Consider the following 23,042-nt stretch of genomic DNA (forward strand, 5'->3'; position numbering starts at 1 on the left):
TTTCGAAATCGGTAAGATCTATAACATAAAGATTCATTTAAATTTCAAAGCCAGATTTTCTGATTGCTAGAGTTTTTTACAGTCCATAAAAAAGAAAATAAAAAAAAAGCAAAATTTCGCCATAAATCTTATTCAGAGGCAATAGCTTAATTTTTTAATTGCCATTAATGTATTCATAAAAATATTAAGAGAATAATAAGGTTTAATAGAAAAATAAAAAAAAAATTGTCTGGTCTGAAATATTTTAATGAATAAAGCTGTTCACATAACGGGAGACATTCATTAGCGATGCAATTAATGTTGATAATAGAAGAATATCGAGTGATTTATTGGATTAATTAAGTTACCACAGAGCAATTAAAGGAATGTCACATAGGGTTTTTATTCGATGTCATCGCCAAAGATTTCTACTTTCATTTATATCAATATATTTTTTTTCAGAAAACAGAAAGAAAGGAATTAAGTGAGATAACAAAATGATTTTTTAATGAATACTGAACTTGCGACGAAAAGATAAAACATAGTAAGTTAATGGAAAAATATTTTTTTAGATAGAAGAAACAAAGATATATAATTTCACACAATTAGTAATTTTTTAAGCAACAATTGCAGAGAATACTTTTAATGAATTTCAAGCTGAATTATTAATGATTGGATGTTGTTTATTGCTTTTAAGAAAAATAAAGATTTTTCCTTATTTCATCATTCGATATCATTATATATCGATAAAATATAAATTTTGAATGTCGAAAAACAAACATAAAATTCTCTAAAAAAAAAAACATAAAATTCTCTTAATTTTTCAACTAATTTTCATTTACAATACTTTGTGAAATGAACAAACATTACGCACTTTCCTTAATAAATGATCATGCCTGGGGTTCTAAAGCCATTAAAATGACAAAAGGACTTATATTTAATTGAAGAGTTTAAATAGTTCTGACATACGACAAGTATTGCATAACAAATAAATTTTTAAAGATGTTTGCAGTGGCAGAAAATTTTACCTAATACACAAAAATATAAACCAGTGAGTGTGGTTTCCCAAAAATTTTCTCGCATACTCTCAAACAAAAGGAGACCCTTGGAAGAGGCCGTGGATGCCTCTGCAGGATAATGGAAAACAATAGTTATTAAATATTGTTATCTATGGCGTAAATATGACATTTTTACTGAATCTAGAGTCCGATTTGGTTCGAAATTTCATAACAATTTATACTGCAGATGTTAAAAATCTAAACTAAATTTCATTTGTCTATCTTGTTACCTTTTTTTTTGTTTTTTAGTTATAGCGTTTAGAATTATGTAAAAATGCAGCCAGATGTCAACCCCTTGAAGGATTTTGTTCAAAATTTGTTGCGAAACTATACTTAAATCTATGCAATCTATAATTAAATCTATGTAACAAATTTTATCTATCTATCTCCTTACGCTTTTAGCTATTTCATTTGTACTTGAATAGCCATACACACAGACTTTCTCTAAATGGATTTCATTCAAAATTTCATAGATACCTACAAATTTGGTGTTGAATCCATATACCAAATCTCATCTATCTAGCTGAAAATGTTTTTGAGTGATCGTGTTCACAAACAGACAGATGGACGGAAATAATTTCAAAAATATATTTTTCAGACCTAAGCAAGTCTGAATCGTGAGGATTCATCAAAATCTGGACTTCGACTAATTGATGATAACAATATTATTTCTTTGTGACTTGGATAGATTTCGTATAGCAGAAAATGAAAATATAGCAAATTATTTCTAAAGTATTGTTTTCTTCATGTTTATAAAAGTATAGTTTTATAATCGATCACTCATTTTGTGATTTTTCCTGTTTCGAAATTCACTCACTCTTTGATGTACTAGAGTTCAGATAGTCTGTACAGTTGCATTTTCCGATGATAATACAATATCTTTGTATTTTTGGAATTTTATTATCAATTAATCGATTAATTTGAATTAAATTTGGATACCATATGAAATATGTCTTCTGGTGGGAAATTTCAGAAAAAGTGGATTATAAGTTTCCGTAATATTCTTACTAATGACTTCTGAAGTGATTAAAGAAATTTAAAGTCAAATTTAAAAATGAAACAATGGTTTATAAATAGTATCTGGGAGTCCAATGCATTTAGCTGGGGGTGTCTTCTAGACTTAGATGATTCTTGTTAACCATTTTTTCTCAGAACAGATAATCCAAAACAGCTGATTCAGATGTGGTAATTTTGTCTTATAGTTTCAATTTCAGGCGGAGTAAAAAATAAATAAATAAAATAAAATAAATAAAAACTGAAAATTTTCATGAACTTCGTAGCCACGAAATTTGAAGTACACCATCCCGCTTCTATACAGCAAATTAAGTTATATATTCTTAAAGAAAAAGAAGAATAGCAATTTTTTTTCGTATTTTACTAGCTTAAAGCGTTTCAAAAAATTTAAATTACATCAAATAAACTTGTTGATTTTAATAATAGTTTGCTGACTTTAAACTTGTTGACATCAATAATAGTTGACTTTAAAATCTTATCCTGAATCACATTATTTTTTAGACTACATTTTTACTAGTTATCATTAATGCAATAATGATTTTACCCAATTTTTGTGAGATAATTTTATAGCATAAAGTGCTTCAGGAAATTATAATTTCTTAAGTACTAAATGATAGGCTTGACAATCTTATTTTATATCACATTGTGTCTAAATTCCCCTCTTAACTAGTTTCCGTTAATGTGGCTATAATACGCTTGTCTGCGTTGTTATAAATACTACAGTGCAACAATAAATATTCCCTCTCAGACAAGAGAAGGCGGTTGGAAAATAAGCAACGTGAGATATCGGACGAGTTTATTTTTATAAATTAGGAGACGCCAGCACAGTCGCTTTCACTATAACTGTTATTTCTCGGCGACTTCTAGTTTTCATTCCCTCCCCATCCAGTTCAGAAAATGCACATCGCTATCAAAGAGCAGCTATCTTCTTTTTAACGCCAGGAAACACAGTATTTGAAACATCGGAAAGATCGGGGGTGTATTTTAACTCTTTGCATTCCGAAAAGTAATGAGATGCATCATTATATATGTTTATAAGGATACTTTTCAGTGTTTAGAAACCGCAGAAATAGTTTTATGTTTATTATAATTCCTAAAAATTAATCTGAAAGTTTTTACTACTATATAGCTTTTAGAATAATCATTAGTTAACTATCTTATGAAAACGACCCATCCTGTACAATGGCAGTCAGACTTGACATAGGAATGCAAAGGGTTAATAGAGTTTTTGTTTATATTCAGTAGCTTTGTTTCGAACAACTTGAGGATTGACATTTTGTCTGATTAACAATCATTATGGGAAGTCTGTTGTTCCAGAAGGAATAATCAAATCTGCCGAATGAACATCTTGTAATCTTGATGTATATATTATGTGAAAAAAAGTAAAGTGAACCTAACTGATATGTTCTGGAAATTCTTTAAAATATTAGAACGGAAAAATCCATTTCAATTTTTCTATAAGCAAGCTACATTCTTGGCGAATTCTTGATACGAAATTCGCTTGCAAGTGAAGAAATGGTGACTGAACTTCAGTTATTATACAGTTTCTTTTTAGTACATTCAGGTCATGCAGTTTATCGTTATTAACTGCAGACCAATTTTGAAATAGTATAGTGTTTTATAATAACTTGTTGACTTTCATTGTTTTGTGGTAATTAATTAAGAAATGCAACTGCCTGCTGCCTTTTCTGGTAAGAATAACTAATACTTTCAAATGCTAAATGATTGACTTTATGTTTAAATGTGGATTATTCACTACTAATTAGTTAAAACTTAGCCTAAAGTTTTCAAGTACGTCTAAAATATTACCATGATATTAAACTTTAAAAAAATGTTTTCTAAAGATTTTTTTTCTTTAGAAAATATGATTTTTAATATTTATATCTTGCAATAAGTTGCAAAAATGCACTGATAGAAAGGAAAATTTCAGCAAAAACTAAGATGGACAACTTTCGAGATGGGAAATTTGTATTATAAAGTTATGCTCACATTTGCTCAGAAGGTTTTAAAGTTTTAAGTGCAATTAACGTATTTATTGAATATACTTACCGAATCATCGCTTTTTACAGTTTTCACCGGTATTCTATCCAGGGCCTTTTTAGCAGCACTGCAAAGTTGTCTCTAAATAGAAGAAAAAGAATGCGACTATTTTTTTAAAATCCTTTCCAGCAAAAAAGGATAATAAACTAGTAAAATGACCCTTATGGCTCAAGTGATCAATGTTATGAGGTGGTGTTATAACAGTAGAAAGAAATGATAATTTTAAAAGCAAGTGATTTGATATATTTTGAAATAATTTTTTTAAAATTATGTAACGGACGTAAAAATTATTTCATATATTTTAATACAGAGGCTTAAAGAGATGTTTTTACATCCCGATTAGCTTCTTCTATTGGCCAGTTCATGACAGGGAAGCCGAGAGTCGAATCAGGTATAGAGCAAAGTATTGTCATGTGGTACAGAGTATGTCCCACCCACCCTCGCATCCATACAGAGTAAGCTCCCCCTCCCCCATATTCAACGCTTCTTAAAATTTCTTTTCCTTTTTAATGAATTAATATTGAATAATCCGATTCAAAATTTATACTGGCTGGTTACCATTTTCTGTTCTATTGCCAGTGGCAAACCATGTTGAAGCGCAGGAAAATCATCGCTGTGTATCATTATGTCCACCTAAATAATATTGAATAGCTTCTAATGCGGTTGAAAGCAATTGAGATATATTAACAAAAATTAGTTTTACACAACACCAGTAATTGATATTCTGTGTGCTCAAATTCCGTGATTCAATTGAAAGTTCCTTAATATCAATCTCAGACTCTCGGCAATACTTATTCTGTCACTCAAAGGTGATTCTGAAAGACTAATTTTCTATGTATTGTCAATTTGGTTTTTATTGACTATAAAAAAAAATTCAGCAACTCAGCAATGACTCCTTGGTTAATACTATAAAAACCCTTAAAATTCTGTTTTCTCACAACTGTATGAGGGAAGTTGATTCCGAATAAGCGCACCCTTTCATATTTATCTCACCAAAGTTTGCCTCAGGAATCGGGATGAGAAACCAGTATGATGGTTGGTTCTCTCTACCCTGGCGGTTACGATAATGATGTGTGATGATTCATCACACATCATTATCTAATCATGGGTCGTACGTTTATATGAGAAGTAGGAGTAGGAGTCACTCGTAATGGGGTTTATAATATATTCACAATAGCGCACATTTTATTTATCGTGGTGACTCGGTAATTCAGATTATCTGGAAAGTTAAGGCAAGTCATGGGGAGCTCATTATGGTAGGTATACCTACAGGTGTGCGTTTACAGCAGGAACAGGTACACCCACAAATGTACATATATCATAAGAAAAAGCAAATCTATAGGTAGGGTCTACTACTTATATACATTAGAGCTCTATTCAGGACTATGTGACTAGCATAAAGATAGATCACATATATTTCTTCATATCAGTCAGAATTATCACTGAATAAACATACATTCCTGATTCAGTGGTATCTCTATGTGATAATGTCTGAGAGATGCATTAAAAATGGTAAGATGGTTAGTAACTACCAATAGGTTTGAATGTTTCTATTTTAGATGTAACAGGGCCTGGTGGTAAGGTCTCGGCTTCGGAACCGGAGTGTTTCAGAGACCCAAAGAACCGTCGTGTAAGCGGGTATGGTGCACATTAAATTCGTCGGAGCCAAACGTCATCCAGCTGGTGTGGAAGTTTGGAGTCAGGTATTGGCCTCGTCATCTGACCGTGGTTCAAAATTACAATGCCAGTAACAAAACAGTCGTAATGTTTCTTTAAAACGAGACTTTAATGTAACTTAACTAATCAATAAATGTAAAAGTCACAAGGATATGGGGAGGAATTTAGAAAACGAATTTAAAATTAGAATTTCAGTGAGCACCTACTTCAAGGAGACACTTATGGGAGTATGGGTTTCCATTCTAGGTGTACATCTGAGGATGTGCCTATACCAAACTCATAGGTATAAAATTTCCATGGAAACAGTCAAACTCATAAATGTGAATTTGTCACAAGAACAGACACGGATACACTATAATGCCCTTTAGTGTATTTTCATTGTTTTCATAAATTTTGCTTCAATCGACTTTCACATTGCTAAGCATATTTAAAGATATATTCTAGTTGCTTTGATAGTGACGAATACTTTTGTATCATTTAATGATTTTTAGATATAAATAATGATTTTAAAAGAAGATAAGCTTACCGACAATATTTCTTTAGCATGAATGTATCGGAATCGTTGAACGTAGTAGAAGACGAGCCATGCGAACGAGATGACCATCAGAAGAATGAAAGAAATGGAAACAAACAGCACGGATGTCTTGTTGATTGTTCCAAATCTGAAAACACCTCTGGATCCAATACCAATGCGCATCATCACACGAGTTCCATTATCGACCAGGGCTGCAATTTGCTCGCCTTTTTTCTCACTGATTACAACAAATGTAATGCGATTGGCTGAAAAGAAGAAAAAAACAAGTTAAATCATCAATTTATTACCAATTCAAATCAATGAGTTAAATCAACAACAATATCAACATTAAAAACCTTTAATAATTTCAGCTAAAACAAGTAAAATATTTCTTATAGATAGTACAGAGAAATGGTTCATTGAGGAATGGGATCAATCAGAAATTGCAAGTAATTTTAAAAATAAGTAATTGGCAAAGGAGCGTAGATAGAAATATGCTGTTTGCATTAAAAGAATGGAATTGAGGACAAATATTTTTATCATGAAATCAGAATTTATTGGTAACATAATTAACTATATAAAGAACCAGGTGGTTCTGCAGTTGCCAGAGGGAGGCTGTATTTCAAATAAGACATATATAGGAGTAAAGGCTTATAACCCTTAAATGTGCAATCCTCCAAAGAGGATTTCAGATGTCGAGGAATTCACATTTTTTTTTCAAAATTTATCACTATTTCTGATGGTAGGGCAGATTTTTGAGAAAAAGATACTTTGATTAATGTTTTAAAATTATGGGGTTCCTCCTACGGCAATTTAAATCTTCGAAGAAAATTAAAATGCAGAATCAGAAAAAGTAATTGGGATAAATAACTAAGTATGCTTTGGGGATATTTTAGTAGACTGGGAATTTTATGCCTTGTATAAGACATTCAAGAGAAAGAACCTTAACACTTACATGTATTTTGCAGTATTATTTTCTAACTTTTGTTTACTTCAGTTGTAATCATATTTAAAAAGTGAAACCAAAAATTTCGCAAGTTTCATTATTCGTTCTCCACACATTTGAATGCCAGATAAGTTTCTGAGTTGTGTATTTCTTGAATTTTTCGGATATAAAGGTTGAGAGTAAACTTCAAATTTTGTTTCCAGATTTCTGTTCAGACACAAATTAATGTTTTCGTTTACTCCTAAGAATTTCTGTTTTGAGTAATAAGGAAGGGTCTTTTAATGTAATGAAAACTTATATTTCTTCTGTATTTGAAATAATTTATAATGTGTTAGAAAGTAATATAAATCCAATAAAGTGATAGTTTCCAATCTCGCTAGTGATGCATTTTATTTCATGTGAAATTTTATAAAATAATTATTTAAAAAAGTGTACTTTGTGATCTTACATATTACTTAAATATATGAAATTTTGTTGCTAATAATGACTTGAAGCATCCTCAAGTATGAATGAAAATAAGAACATTGATGACAAGGAAGAAGAAAAGGCGATGCTAATGGAGGAATATGAAAATGACGTTTTTGACTATTTTCAACAAGAAATAGAGACTGCGGAGATGGAATCATCTGCATCTGAATTTTCAATATGTATGCTTTGATTGATACTGATGAAAATCCCAGAAGAAAGGCCCATAATTCGCACATCTCTAGAATTAATGTAGTTGATGTTACTGAGTTAGATGTGAAAGGTATTGTTTGGTGCTTTGAAAGGTTTGTTTTGGAGGTTAATGAGCAAATTGCGGCTAAGGACAGTCAGATAAATTCTACACTCCCAGATCTTATCATTAAAGCAAAATTTTCCATGTAGTATAAATGTCAAAGAACAGTGTATCGAATAATAGATTTGACGTTATATATGCGGTGAAAATTCTAATTTCTGATACTAAATTGAACCAATAAATTGTAATGGGTGTTTCTAAGTCTTAGATAATTCTTCCTCACATATCATAATATTCAGTCATTTTTTTAATGGTTCATTTCCTAACATAAATGGAAATTATTGTAAATAACTCTAAATTGAAGATGTTAAATAATTATGATAGTTTAAAGGTGGTATTCCCTGAAATATATATTTCTGGAAAAAAAAGTTTAAAAAAAACTTTGCAATAATGTATAAGGGAAATAAAACGCATTCAGTACTAATTTGCAGTAGTTTATCTTCAAATAAATTCGTTACTATGATCAGAAGCCGGAAGATGTATTTCTAATTGTTTCATTATCTCTGGAGTAATTTGGGGCATGCCGGAGTAATTAAGGACTTTTCTGTAAATGAGGATGGTTAATTAATAAATTAATTTGGAGAAAAGCATCGCGTAATGAGCCTTGCATAACATAATTATGGATTTTCAAAAAATATAGATCAGTTCTTTATCTAATAAGACAACTAAAATGATAATGTTTGCAAATTTCGATCCCATTTATTCTAATTGATCCTAAGTAAGACTGGTTCTTAAATGAAAATATGAGTAAAGGGGTTTTAAAAACGTTCTGTATGAAACACCGATTTGGCTTGTAAAAATGAACGTTCACTAAAAAAATTTTATTTTAATTCTTCCAAAACTTTTAAAATAATCTTCTTTTGTTTATCATTTAACCTTATTTGAAAGGCTTGACTCTAAACTGTTATTTTTTTACGACTAAGACAGCATTTAAAACATTTTTCAATCATTATTAGTTAATTCGTAGGAGGAGTATTAATTAGACACGGCTAATAACTTTATTTTTATAATCCAGATTCAGCGTTAACTGGCCATAAATTCTGTTTTCAAATATCATAACCTCAAAGCAGTTCATCTGTTTTTCAAAAGAAAACTGCTGTGAACTGGTGACAAGGATTAAAAGATTCAGCTTTGCTCTGATGCAATTGAATACTCAGAGCTTTAATCTCTGAGGATTAAAGCTTTGAATGTCACTTTCATCATTGGTTCATCCTACGTTTAATAAAATAGATTTCCCTAGTTGAAGTTACATCACCATTCGCAGTAATTCATTTTAGATGGTTTCATTAAAGGAACATATCAGCCAATGTATTTTGACCTTTCTGTGACATGCAACTGTGTTTTTCGAACCTAAAGAGGTTTGAAGCATGGCGATTCATCAAAATATCGAGATCGAATTTTTTGACGGTGAGAATATTTTCTCTTAATATAAAAATAATAATACACTTGCCAGAAAAAGTCAGCGTACAAACACATAGTAAATATTCAAGAATTAAAAAAAAACACGTTATAACGATAAGATTAATCTCATTTTTTATTTTCACATAATTTATTCTAGTTTAAAAACAATTTCAGAAGCATAACTCCCGTTGTTTTTATAAAAATTAATTAAATTTAAAAATTACAAGAATAGCAACCGGAAATAGAAGTATATTAAAAAAATCCTCCAAAAATTATTTACCATGTACTGTAGATTAAACTTTAATAGCTAGTTGGATAACAGTTATGTCTAAAGACCTCTGCCACTCGTTTTGCATACATTAAAGCAGTTGGGTTGTTTCTTTAAAATAAAATGTTGTTCCACTTTGTAATAATAACTTGTTTTAACATCTACTTCGAGATTATGCCATGTTGGCTAAACTTGCGTTCCAATAACTCCCATAAATGTTCGATAAGGTTTAAGTCTGTCGATTGTGGAGGAAAATGCAATGAGTCTTGATGTTGTATAGCAGCTAAAGCTACACATTGAGAGAAATGTGTTTAGGATCATTGTCGAAACCAAAAATTATCTCTCAAGTTCAAATGCTGTACGCTTTGCTTTGAATATTCTTTTAAAATGTTTATATACCCCATAGGTTTTAATATTGATAAAGGTTACGTTTTAAGAGACTGGCTGACATATATCTCCAAACCCTTATTCCTCCTTCACCGTGCTTAGCTTTCGCACAAGATTATGCAAGGCCGTACCTTTTCTCCATACCAGCTTACGACCTTTGATATCAAAAATATAGAACTTAGGTTCTTGTCAGAGAAAATATTTTCCAAAACTGTGGAGACTTATTAACATATTGATTTGCAAAATATGAACGCTGTTGTTAATCGATAGGTAATATGTGTAACTTTTTACGAGTGACACGGCCTTTTCAAAATTTTCCATATGGTGTTTTCATGAAGAGTCTCTCTAATCCCATTTGCAATTAGACATGCAGTTAGCTGAGATGGGTGTCAATTACGTGACTTTCAGGTAACAGATTTCGATTAATTGTAAATGTTAATAATTCTTCGAATAGAGGTGTTCTTCCTACAGTTTTACCAATTTCTCGAAGAGTTTTGCATCCATTCTTTAGTTTTAAGATAATCTTCCTTTTCTCGGGAGAAATCTCCTCTTTCTTTCAAATCCATTTTAATTTTAATCTATCTTCAGAAATCACAAAAATGCAACATTTTATGGTTACAAACTGTTTTCAATAGGCATTTGCAGGAAAATTTTTATTTAAGTTGCAAATATCCTTTTATCATTTTTATACGGAAACTTTTTCTGGTAGCTATTTTTGTAATTTTTGAGTTTACTTAGTTTTTTTTAAAGCAAAGTTCGTTACATATTTGAAATTGTTATTAAAGTATCAAGAATTGTGTAAGGAATATGATGAATAAAAAGGAAATCAATATTATCATTATAATGTGCGTTTGTTCATTTTCAATGTTTGCTATATGCTTATACGCAGACTTTTTCTGGTAGCTATTTTTGTAATTTTTGAGTTTACTCAGTTTTTTTAAAGCAAAGTTCGTTACATATTTGAAATTGTTATTAAAGTATCAAGAATTGTGTAAGGAATATGATGAATAAAAAGGAAATCAATATTATCATTATAATGTGCGTTTGTTCATTTTCAATGTTTGCTATATGCTTATACGCAGACTTTTTCTGGTAGCTATTTTTGTAATTTTTGAGTTTACTCAGTTTTTTTAAAGCAAAGTTCGTTACATATTAGAAATTGTTATTAAAGTATCATGAATTGTGTAAGGAATATGATGAATAAAAAGGAAATCAATATTATCATTATAATGTACTTTTTTTCATTCTTCAATGTTTGCTGTATGTTCATCCGCAGACTTTTTCTGGCAATTGTATATATATTTATATATCATAAATCAATAACAAATAATGATATAAAAAGTATACGCAGGCAAAATGCTTCATTTACGTTCTCGGGATGAAATCAAAGCGAAACGCATAAAAGAAAAATAGCGTTTTCTACCACAGTATCGAAAGGAAGTAAAAAAATATTGCTTTCACCCCAATCGTTTTAATAGACTAGGAATCAAAAGGTTGAAGAATTTTAAGACACAATTAAAGTTCAATTTTCAATATCCCCTGAAGTCGCAATTAAAAATCTTAACTTCGTTTTTATACCATTTGCTATTGATCTATGATTTATTTCCACAGCTTTCCTAGAATTGCAGCGTAATGTGCATTCATCTCATTTATGTTAAGGCCATGTCCCTTTTTATTCTTATGTTTTTTGCCTTTCTCATTTGGAAATCTTTGCAGTTTTCTTTTTTACTCCGACTCACTTTCGATATTTTATATTATTTTATTTTGTTGCCATTGTATATTCGTTTTCATTTGTATATTTATATTTAATGAGAAATAGACTTTTACTAAAAACGTCCTAAACATTATTTGATTTTGCTACCGCATGCTGTAAAATCATAACCTAAATAAGTTTTTATATATTTAAATGATTGAGAAAATGGATTTATATTACGTACGTTCATATAACATTTTTATAAAAATTTATAATGCATTACTTAACACAGGCATTTGACGCAATATTTTGTTGAATTCCATCGAATAGTCATTTATAAAATCTCTTCCCATTGATGTACCTCTGGTTTATTTATTTTGTTTCTTGCAGAATCATTTAATTATTTTGTTATTATTAAGAAAAAAACATTTAAGTAATGTAAATTATAAACAAAAGCAACATTTGTAAGTACTAGTGTAAAGTTTCCTAAGAGATATGAACACGAACATTATCAATTATATGAAAATTGATCTAGCCATCTTTTATTGCTAATGAAACTATGTGATGTATTCTTTTCTGAAATTTTCATGCAACAATCTTTTGGAAAACTTCGGGATATTGATAATTTCTAAAATACAATAACATAAGAATTTAACGACACTGAAAAGTACAACGGGTTTTCTTCCTCTACTATTTTTATATATATTTGATAATAAAAACGAAACAGTTAAAGAGTTAATCTAATTTTCCGATCCCCAAGTTTATAACCGAATCACCGCTTGTCTCTGTCTAACTTCGATGTGTTTTGTGACCTGAAATTCGCGTAATTTAATTTATTTATGCAATATCAACTCAGTGCAAGTTCAATGCCACTTCAACGGGAAAACATTTGACATAAGACGAAGAGTTTAATATGCTCGTTCAAGATTTATTGAACTTGATTCAGATGATCTCTCTAATTAGATGATTCTTACTATCTCGTAACTGTAGTAAAAAATAAGTCAACTAACTGGATAGAAGGTATCAACTTATTTGATAGAAAATGTGAATCACAGGCGCGTCACGCAGCCGCCAACAGATTAACGAGTACAAAGTCCATATACACAGGTTGGTTTAAGTTGAATCTGTCCCTGAATACATCTCATCTTGAACACATCTATCTAAATGAATTCTATCTTCAATGTGAGTTGTGAATTGTTTAGAGCTCAAATAATTTTGATTTGTTTCTGCAATATCAACGCACAATTCAGCTTCGAAAAGTTCATTTTTAAGTGTATCAATAAATGATATCACCAGATTGATCTGAAGGGTTATTAGACAATCCTGGCGACTTCAAGACAAACTAGCTTTTCTAATAGGCAATTATACAATAATGTAGGGAAATGCATCGATAAGTATCAAAAATGAAGTATTAGACTCTAACACGATTTTATTGAACTTGACTTGCTTAATGTTTGAAAACATGTACTATTATAATCAAACCCCCAGGAGGCATCTCGAAAAGAGGATGAGATGCTTCCGGTATGGTGGTTGGATCTCGTCACCCTGGAGGGCACACAAAAAGGCGGGAGGTCTGGCTCCTCCCATCGATAACGGAACGTACTTCCTTCGGGAAGGGTTGTAACGTGGCCGGTGATGGCCCTTAGGACTCAACCACAATTCAATTTTCTTTATCCGTGTGCCTTCGGGCGGGTCGGAGAGTCAGTAATATGACTATTATAATCTATATTTCGCTCATATTCTGATATACGAGATCTTCGAAATTTTGTATCCCTGATTATTCTCGATAACAATGTACCATTTTATTATATTCGGAACTTAATCAAGAGTTAAGTGATTAATTCCATTAAGTTTTAATCAATGCATTTGACATCACTTGAGAAAACTTGAGAAAAAAAAATATTTTACCGAGGTTCCATCTTATTATTAATACTATGAATTAAGAAACCTATTGAAGACTAAAATTCGTGCAAGTGTAAGATGCTGAAAAGAAGTATTTATTAAAATGAAGGTGATTAATTAAATTAAGTACTGTATTAAAAAGCGCACTAATAAAATTTCCATTTCCATAAAAGGTCCTTTAATGAAATTTAATTACTTCTGAATGACTTTGCAATTTTTGCCTCGACCTCTAGATGTTTTATAAAAAAAATATTTTCTAAATTTTAATCTATCAATAAAAGCTTGCTTTTGAAAACCTTTTTTTTCCCCTTGAAATAAATATATGGCATTCATTTTTATCCTATTATTTTTATGTAAGGCAGATTGAAAAAAATATGTTTCTTGTTACTTAAGCCTTCTATAGGTAAATGTAGTCTACTAGGGTTAACGCCCAAAATTGTTAATGGTCTTTTTGGCAACAAAAAAGAATTCGCAAAAAGGATGGCGCGCGAGAGAAAGCCAACTCATTAACTGTAATCTTTTTTTTTTAACTTAGTGTGGTAATTAGTTAATTAATTTTTATTGTTTGCTCTTCTCTCTTAGCTTTATTTTCATTATTCCGACCATTATAAAAACACTTTTTTAGATTAATTTATTTCCTTTCTTTTTTTATATATCTCAGGTCTAAAAATTGGAGTTTTATTGCCTAAGGTTATAACTGACTTAAACTGGAACTGACTTAACCAGAATTAAATCACCTTGAATATCTTTTAGTCTCATTTTGAATGTCATTGTTGTCAGCTAATTGTATACTTATTTTATGACTAGAGATTACAAAAACCATTTTCTCGGGTTGGTTTCGTCAAACGCATGCATGATTTGTTAGAGGTTTTGTGTTAAAATATAAAAGAAAATTGTGTTGGATGGGTTGCAATATATTCATGAATGCATTAACTATCTCATTATTTTATAGTTAAAGCTTTTCCCTTCTTTCATAATTCATAGTTTTGTTATGGAAATAGATATAAATCGAGATAGGAATAGTTTTTCTAATGTTGCGTGGTAGATAATTCTAGCAGAATCCGTGATTTAATGTTTGGAAGTTAGGAAATAAATCATTCTAATTCTTTGCAGCAGTATGGAAAAGAAATTTAATTTAGTTTTGTATGTTGCTTAATTTTCAAAATGCAAAATAATAATTTTATAAATTATACATTAACCTACTTTTATACTAACCTCATCTTTATCTTTATAACTCTATTGGGTATTTGTAGAAACGGATGCAATTTACTTAATATGTAATAATATAAAATTGAAGTTTTATGCATTATTAATAAGCTTACTTCATATGCTCGTTAACCCATAAATACTTATTCTACAGTTTTCGAGGGCTGGAATTCAATCAATTTTCTGCTGCATCGCGTGATTTTCTCGGGCTAATGTATTTATATTTTATTATTACAATATTGAACTGCATTATACTATAATAGGGTAGCATATAAATAACAACCAGGGGTAGCACGTCTTCCCCGTGATCTAGGCGTCCTGGATCGGGCATGGCTGTTCCTACCCTGTGTCCTATGTGTGGATGTCTGTAAAGCGGCGGTCCAACGACCTGCCACCTCACGGATTTGGTCATAAATATGACATCCGACCCACTGGGAGACCATACTCCCCCGAAGCCCGTGGTGAGCCTGTAGTACGCCTGTAGCTTGCCGCAAAATGTCGGTAGATGGATAAACATCAAAGAACCGGAAAATTTGTTTGGGCTATGGGGGGAGGGGGTCAAAGAAACTGAGGGTTTTGAGCGGTCGAAAGGGGAACGCGTGCCGTCTGAAGATTTCTCCGGTCGTGGGTCTTAAGGGGTTGTGCGAGCGAATGTGTGAGTGTCATCTTCGTATGAGCTAAAAATCAGACTTCTGCCCTCGGGTGCTCAGGGGTCTTTACCCTCAGAAGCTACTGCGCCCTCCTTTCCGTGGTAACGCGGACACGACATTCTTATCATATGAATAACAGTTAGATTCCTTTAAAAAGTATTTGAAATTAATTATAAACGTTGCATCTAAATGATCATTTGGGAAATTGGTAGTTTGAAGGGTTAATCTAATATCGAGAGGCAAACTTTCTCCCGCTGATGTGGTGTGGAAACGAGGAGAGATGATCTGCAGGACAGTTGTTAGAGTGTCGTCTTCTAACTACGGTTTAAAAATACGAGGTCCATCCCAGGTTCTGGCGAGACTATAGAGGGGCAATCAGGTCAAGTGTCCTGGATGCCATTGCCAGGGGAAGCAAAATCGAGGAATCAATCAGATGCATACAAAAAAAAGCTTTTTTTTTATTTTTTACTCTTATTCTTCAAATTTTTAAAAATTAAAATGCTTCCAATTAGTTATGGAGAGCACAGCACATTTTACAACTTGGGAAGTCCAAGCTAGGTTTCCTAAAACGAAATAAATAATAGTTTTATGTAAAAGAGATATGATGTCTAAAATAAATTTACTTAGAAATATATATATATATATATATATATATATATATATATATATATATATATATATATATATATATATATATTTCAAATAATGTTTCATGGAAGAAGGAGAGGATACACTTGACAATCCTCAATCTTCCTTTTTTAGAAAAGATAGTTAGCATATTGACTAACTACTCTGGCTATCTCAAGTTTCCTCACGGTATACATGGAGATAGGAAGTTATAACCTCCGTGTTATATATATTTGATATTCCAAGGTAAGAGATTATAGGCGATCAACGGTAGCAAATTACCTTTTAAAAAAGAAAAGAAAAAGAAAATTAAATGAAGTCTGGATAGTTGGCATTATTTACACTATGAAGGTTCCCTCAAAACGATAATTTGGAGATGGGTCTGTTATAATATTGTTCTGTTTTACATTTGGTAGTGTGTAGATTTCGTGGATAAATATTTCTGGAAAAATAAATAAGTTAAAGGCACAGAGAGAAACTATATCTGACCATATTTACCCTGTTAAAAACTTCCTTTAAGATAAAATATGGATCTGCAAGTAATGCTCATATCCTTACAAGTATTGGAAGAAAATTATAGTTCGAGATTGCTAACATTGAAATTCTATTGAGATCTAATAAGCAAACTTTAGAAAATTGATAGACAATTATCAACAACTGGAGGGTTTCGCGCCAGTAATGAAGATGGATAGCATAAAATCCTGAACTGAGTCGAAAATCAATATTTTCTGCGAAAGGGAGGGTATTTTAGATCATTATAAATAATTGTTTGTCAACAACATAATTAAATACTTATTCCAGGATCATTATATTGTTTGAATTTTGATGGCCTTAAAATTTTTAACTGGTCGGAATGCTGTTTTTTGATGTAGTAGTTTTATTTTTGAAATGAAAGTGAATTTGAAGTGATTACATATGTATTTTAATGACTTTTTTAGGATTTCAACTTCATAATTGTTTTAAATGCATTTTATCTGTTCCACTTTTAAATTTATCAATAATCTAAAACTTTTCAACTGATCATGAAGTTTTTATACGAGTTATATAAATATGCAAATTGAGAAGTGAAATTACAGCTTGGCCTCAACAAAGGAACCCTTAGCAAAGCTTGAACGACCAAAATTTAACCGATTCACTTAGTTCTTCCTGGAGTATCTTATGAATTAAGAATAAGAAAATATACAGTGTTAGCGTAAATGAATATTTGGACATTAAAAATTTATATTTTCAAAACTATTACATATAATAAAATCAGTGATTAATGAAAATAAAGGAAAATATACCATTGCCTTTTCAGTTACAATCGTTCGATGTGTGAAACTTTCGTTACAGGACCAAGATAGTTTCGTTCAAAACCGTTCTGTGTATTTTGAAGTTTTGCATTGTCATTGGTAATTCCCGCAACAGTAGCGAGTTCATTTTCATTGACCGTTTCCCGCAATTGGGCTTATAAACAAGTTCTGTAGCGAATTGTCCAATTGAGTAAAATATAGGAATCTTGATGGCCATTTGAAGAAGGGTAAATTAGCGTTACTGTGTGTCCAACTCCGCATTGTCGAAACTTTTTGTTTAGGTAAGCTACGAGCATTCAAACCCCAATGGGATGGACCTCTTCTTGATGGAATATGAAGTTTATACTATTCTTATGTATATTTCCAACAAGTCCAGGGGCCGCAGTGGCCTGATGGTAAGTTCTCGGGTTCGAGACCCAATTTACTGAAGAAACGTCGTGTAAACAGGCCTGGTGCACGTTAAATTTATAGGGATCAAATGTACTCCCGTTGGCGTGGTGTGGAAGATTAGGGGGGGGGTATCGTTCTCGTCATCTAACCAAAATTAAGAGGTTCATCCAAAAATAGCCCTAGTGTTACTTTAAAAACGGGACGTTACTGTAACTAAACGAAACCAACAAGTCCAGATAATTGCCACTTTTTTTAATGATGTTAAAAGTAAAATTTGGGATACTTTTTTTTTAAATTTTTATTTATTACTTTTTATATTATTTATTATGTCTTATATATTGTATGTATTATTATTATTTGAAAATATAAATTTTTAAAATCCTTTCGTCTACTTATGCTGGTCTTATAGTTTTAGAATGGGCTAATTCTATGGATCCCCTATCTCGAGATACCATCTTTACACGTTGAAGAAAATAGCAAGTATTTCAAAATAAACAATTAATAAGAATTGGGAATATTTAAGTGTATATCAGACGTAAGATTTTACATCATGAATGAAAATTAAACCAATTTTACACTTTATGAAAAATATTCAACTTATTTTTTTTTAATTCCGTCAGGCAATAACTTTCTGCTTACAATCTAGTAAAAGGCTTTGTATCATCTTAACCCATTCAATCGAAAAGTTTCTAGCAGATACGAGAAAACGTGCTTACTCCTAACTCTAGATACGACAGAAAAACCTAACTTTTCCAAAATTGTTCAGTCTTCAATAAATAAATTTTAAAAAATGTTTAAAACAAAATCTCTACATATACGTTGTGCGTGACGTGATTATTTTTGGGAACTCGTAACTAGTGCCTTTTCCTCCTCTAAATTCCGCTTTCAACTACATTTCAAAAAAATTTTGGCATCGCTTCATGGATTTTCCCCCGTTTTCCTCAATTAAATCCGTTTTAAATTTCTTTACAAGCTTTTTAAACCTACAATATATTACATTCTTAAGATCTTTAAATTTGCTAATAATTTTTCATGGAAGCTTGTCATCTTTTGGTAATATTTGAATACCAATTCTTAACCCTAAAATCTATTCTATTGCCAAAAGTCTGGAAACGTTTTTATCTTTTTATCTCTTGAATCTTTGTTTGTTTGTTTGTCCCATGATTTTTTCCGTATTTTTTAATGAATATTTTAAAACGGAACAAATATATTTTTATTATTTTTTTCTTTAATTATATTTAATAATTAAATCTGAGATTTTCATTTTTTGCTCTCTAACTGAACTTCCGGTTTTTAAAATGATATTTAAAAAAAATCAGATTTAAGGTTTAACCTGTTAACCAAGTAAACTGTAAATCAATCAGAATTCTACTTTCTTGTATTTGAAGTACGGAAAGAGAAAATATTGTAATAATTTAAAAATTTGAACTCCTGATTCTAATAAATCTCTATGTTTTAGACCTCCTTGAGGCCAAAATCTGTCTGTCTGTCAGTCAGATTGTGCGAACATAAATAAACCCTATAACTGCAGAATAAAGACTGTAAGATTAACAAAAATTGGTATTCAGATTTAACCTCCAAAATATAGATATAAACCAAATTTGAAACCAAATACGTTATGTTGTTGTTGAATCTAATTTCCAAAGCATTTCTGACCCTCCAAAGCGCTTTTTTTTTATGTATACTTACAGAAGATGTAAATGGAACAACTCAAAAATGCAATGGTTCAATTATATGAAATCTGATGTGTGATTTTTCTAATTACGATTGTAGTTCTTCGCCAAATTTTTATTTTAATCGGTTGGAAAAAGAAAGGTGTCCAAAATACGCATTCGGTATTCTGTATTTATGCATAAATAGCGTCCCCAAGATAGCAGTCTCATTGGCGCTTTTGTAACTATTGTTGACTAGTGGCATACGGTTAATAATACACAAGTAAATTTATTAGAGGATATGCGACAACGTTTCTGGGAGAATACTTCCTCTAGTTTTATCTGAATTATATTGAATTTCAAGAATTCTTTTTAAATTCAGCATAATTCTGATCAATAGTACGATTTTTAATTTCTGGTACTACTACAAAAGTATTGCTCCGTTGTGAAAAATTACCATTTTGGACAGTTGTGTTATAAAATAAGCTCAGTTATGATACGGTAACATATATGATTATGAAACATATTATTATATTTAAAAAAAATCTTTTCATGTTTCTTTTATATGAATGAATGTTCAAATATACTGTATGCTTCAAATATGTTCAAATACTCTTATATATGAATGTTCAAAATGCTAAGCTATTAATTATAAACATTAAGATATTAATACAAGATAATAAAGTGAAAGCAGAAAAATAAATATTATTCAATCATTAAATAAATTAGGTACTGGTTCCATACCGGTGATGCCACCTGCTGATAAATTTAAGGAACAATAGATCTCAGATTGGGAAAACGAAAATATTTAAAATAAAAAAAAAATCTGTTATTTAATACACTAATAAAAGAGTCTTTTTTAAAACTTTTTTTTTTCGTAAATTTATTATTTCCATAGTTTTTGTTTCATTGCCCCTCGACTTCATTCCTAAATTTAAACAATTATTGCTTTATTTCTTAATAGAATTATTAAAAAGAAAATGTGCTGTTTTCAGAATTGCATTTCGGATTTCTTATCTCTGATATTTTTCATAATATTTGAAGTTATTATAGAGCTTAATGAAGTTGTCAATACATTTTATTTTCATCGCAATACGACAAAGTTAAACACAAAGCGCCTTATCAGAAATGGGGGAAAGCATTTTATGAAAGCATTATTTGAAGTGGGAAGTGGAGAGGAGAAACTCCAGCTGGATTTTTCCTTAAATCCTAAAATCCACGAATTTCTCCAAGTCTCTTTTTTTTCCCTCCTTATTTCGAGAAAGCTTTTAAAAGCTTCATCACCTTTTAAAAGTTTCTTAGAAGAAAGGATATTTTTAAAAACTTTTCTTTATTGGTTCATTAAATTCTAAGAAAGCGAGTTTCAGAATGGCATCAACTGATATGAGAAGTTGCTAACATAGAAAAAATAAATTATAGCAAATAAATTCGAGGAAGAAGGTAGGAGGAGCCTTAGAAACGTAAAAGATTTTCTTATTAGGAGAATCGGAGTTTCTCAGAAATTGCGATAAAGGAGCTTGATAAAATCCCATCCCCCTTTTTACTTTATTCGCTTTTATCTTTAATTTGCCGAATCGATCATTGCATTCCAGGAAGAATTAGAGAAATACCTGCAATTGTTTTATTACTTCAAGAAACTTTAGTCTCATTTTGAAAAACAATTCTTGGAAAATGAAACGGTGCTTCTAAGGACTTTTAGAGGAAAAAAAAAATTGCGATCTCAAATTCGCTTCTAAAAAAACTTGGCCTTACTTAGAGAATAAATAAGAAAGTGATAATTTAATTAATAATAAGTGGGGAAATAAAGTTTGAATAGAGTATTCAGGACAAGTAATGACTTTTATTACTTCTCTGAAATACTTTTACCTAATTTGCTTAATGATGGAATTTCTTAATCGATTTTTTTTACTCACTTCTTGATATGTTTGAGTTCTAATATTATCTACTGTTTCTGTTTCTGATGGCAATAAAATGTTTGAATAACTTTTGGAATTATTATATTAATTTAATTAATTATTTATTTCATATGGATGGTGCCATCTATTTATCTGTTTGCGAAACTACACATTTTAGATTCCACAATATTTTTATTCATGGATTATGAAATATATTACAGTAGGCAAAGTAGAAAACGATAAAAATGAAATGTGTTAATACACGCTATTATAAGTACATAAAAAATGAAATGTGTTAACACACGCTACTATAAGTACATAAAATTGAAATTTGTTAATACACGCTATTATAAGTACATAAAATTGAAATTTGTTAATACACGCTATTATAAGTACATAAAAAACGAAATGTGTTAATACACGCTATTATAAGTACATAAAAAATTTCAAGTTCATTTTTTAATCAAAATTCAAACAGTATTATAAACGAATAAGAAGAAATAAATGTTCTATGATCAAATGTACAGTTTGTTAAAAAGAAGTTTATAAACGCTGCTCATTATTAAAAAATAAATGGCTACAAAAGAAAACAATAAATGTCTTGCCCCCAGATAAATTTGTTTTCTCTAACTGTATAAAATATGTTATCACATAAAGGGCCGTCTTTATATTTAAATTTATACAAACTCAGTTTTTTTCATATAGTAATACCTAATTTCGAATATCTGTCCGCATTTTACAAATTAAAATGGATCTAATATTTATAAAATTTTGTAATTTTGATTAGATGTTTGATGAGATACAAACAATTGAAATGTGAGATTCTCAATGCTAAGTAAGAATTTCATTTTTTTATAATATATTTCCAGTTATAATGAATCATTGACAATAATTCAAATTTTACATTAAGACGCTACATTAAATTCAGTTTATAAGCAAGACAAAAGTTTCACATATTTAATATTATTAAAGTATATGTTTTATGAATTTTAAATTCATAAATTAAAAATTTTTTAATAGAAATACACAAAAAAATTGATGCAAATCGGAAGACATAAAATAACTAAAATAAACAATAAAAAGACAAAAAATATCACTATTTTAAATTTTATCCGTTTCCGTCAAGTAGTTTTTAGGACATGTCGCAATAAACAAAAGATTTCAGAACAGCGCAATTTTTACTTTCTTTGGGGAGGTGGTGGTGGTGGGGGGGGGAAGCATTTCAAGTTTTCAAAATGTTTTGCAGTCAAGAAAAAATGTCACTAAAATGGAACGGAAAACAAAGTATGTCTTTTAATGCTACTTTCGACAAAAATATCTTTTCTTTTCTTTTAAAAACAAACCTGAAGATCGGAGGAAAAAATCGATACACACGTGGAGGAAATTCTACTCTGCTTACATCTCAAGTGAATTTATTTTTGGGTCGCTGAAAGGACGACATTCGAAACGATTACACGTGTTGAAAGGCTGTGTGACATCTTTATCAGATAAAAAAAATGCACAGAAAATGTCAAAGTACGAATTTGTGAACTATTAAACAAATGAATGAATAAATCTGTTCATGCGTAGTTTAAGTAATGTCTCTAAACTTCAACAGAATATTTTTGGAGAAAAAAATGAAACAAAAGCATAAAATTTTTTCGATAAATTAATATATTAATATTATTAAAGTA

General features: G+C 30.3%; 1 protein-coding gene across 2 annotated transcripts in view; it reads right to left on the reverse strand.

Annotated features, from left to right (window-relative positions):
• LOC129958712 (E3 ubiquitin-protein ligase goliath-like) overlaps positions 1 to 23,042 on the reverse strand; it is a 77,184-nt gene that overhangs the window by 2,916 nt on the left and 51,226 nt on the right. For both annotated transcript variants that reach the window (XM_056071361.1, XM_056071362.1), the window contains exons 3-4: positions 6,295 to 6,548; positions 4,101 to 4,172 (exon numbers count right to left, since the gene is read on the reverse strand). In XM_056071361.1, the coding sequence (XP_055927336.1) occupies positions 4,101 to 4,172; positions 6,295 to 6,548 (326 nt within the window). The remainder of the gene's footprint in view (positions 1 to 4,100; positions 4,173 to 6,294; positions 6,549 to 23,042) is intronic.

This window comes from Argiope bruennichi, chromosome X1 (assembly GCF_947563725.1).
Source record: "Argiope bruennichi chromosome X1, qqArgBrue1.1, whole genome shotgun sequence".
In the NCBI taxonomy this organism is placed as follows: domain Eukaryota; kingdom Metazoa; phylum Arthropoda; class Arachnida; order Araneae; family Araneidae; genus Argiope; species Argiope bruennichi.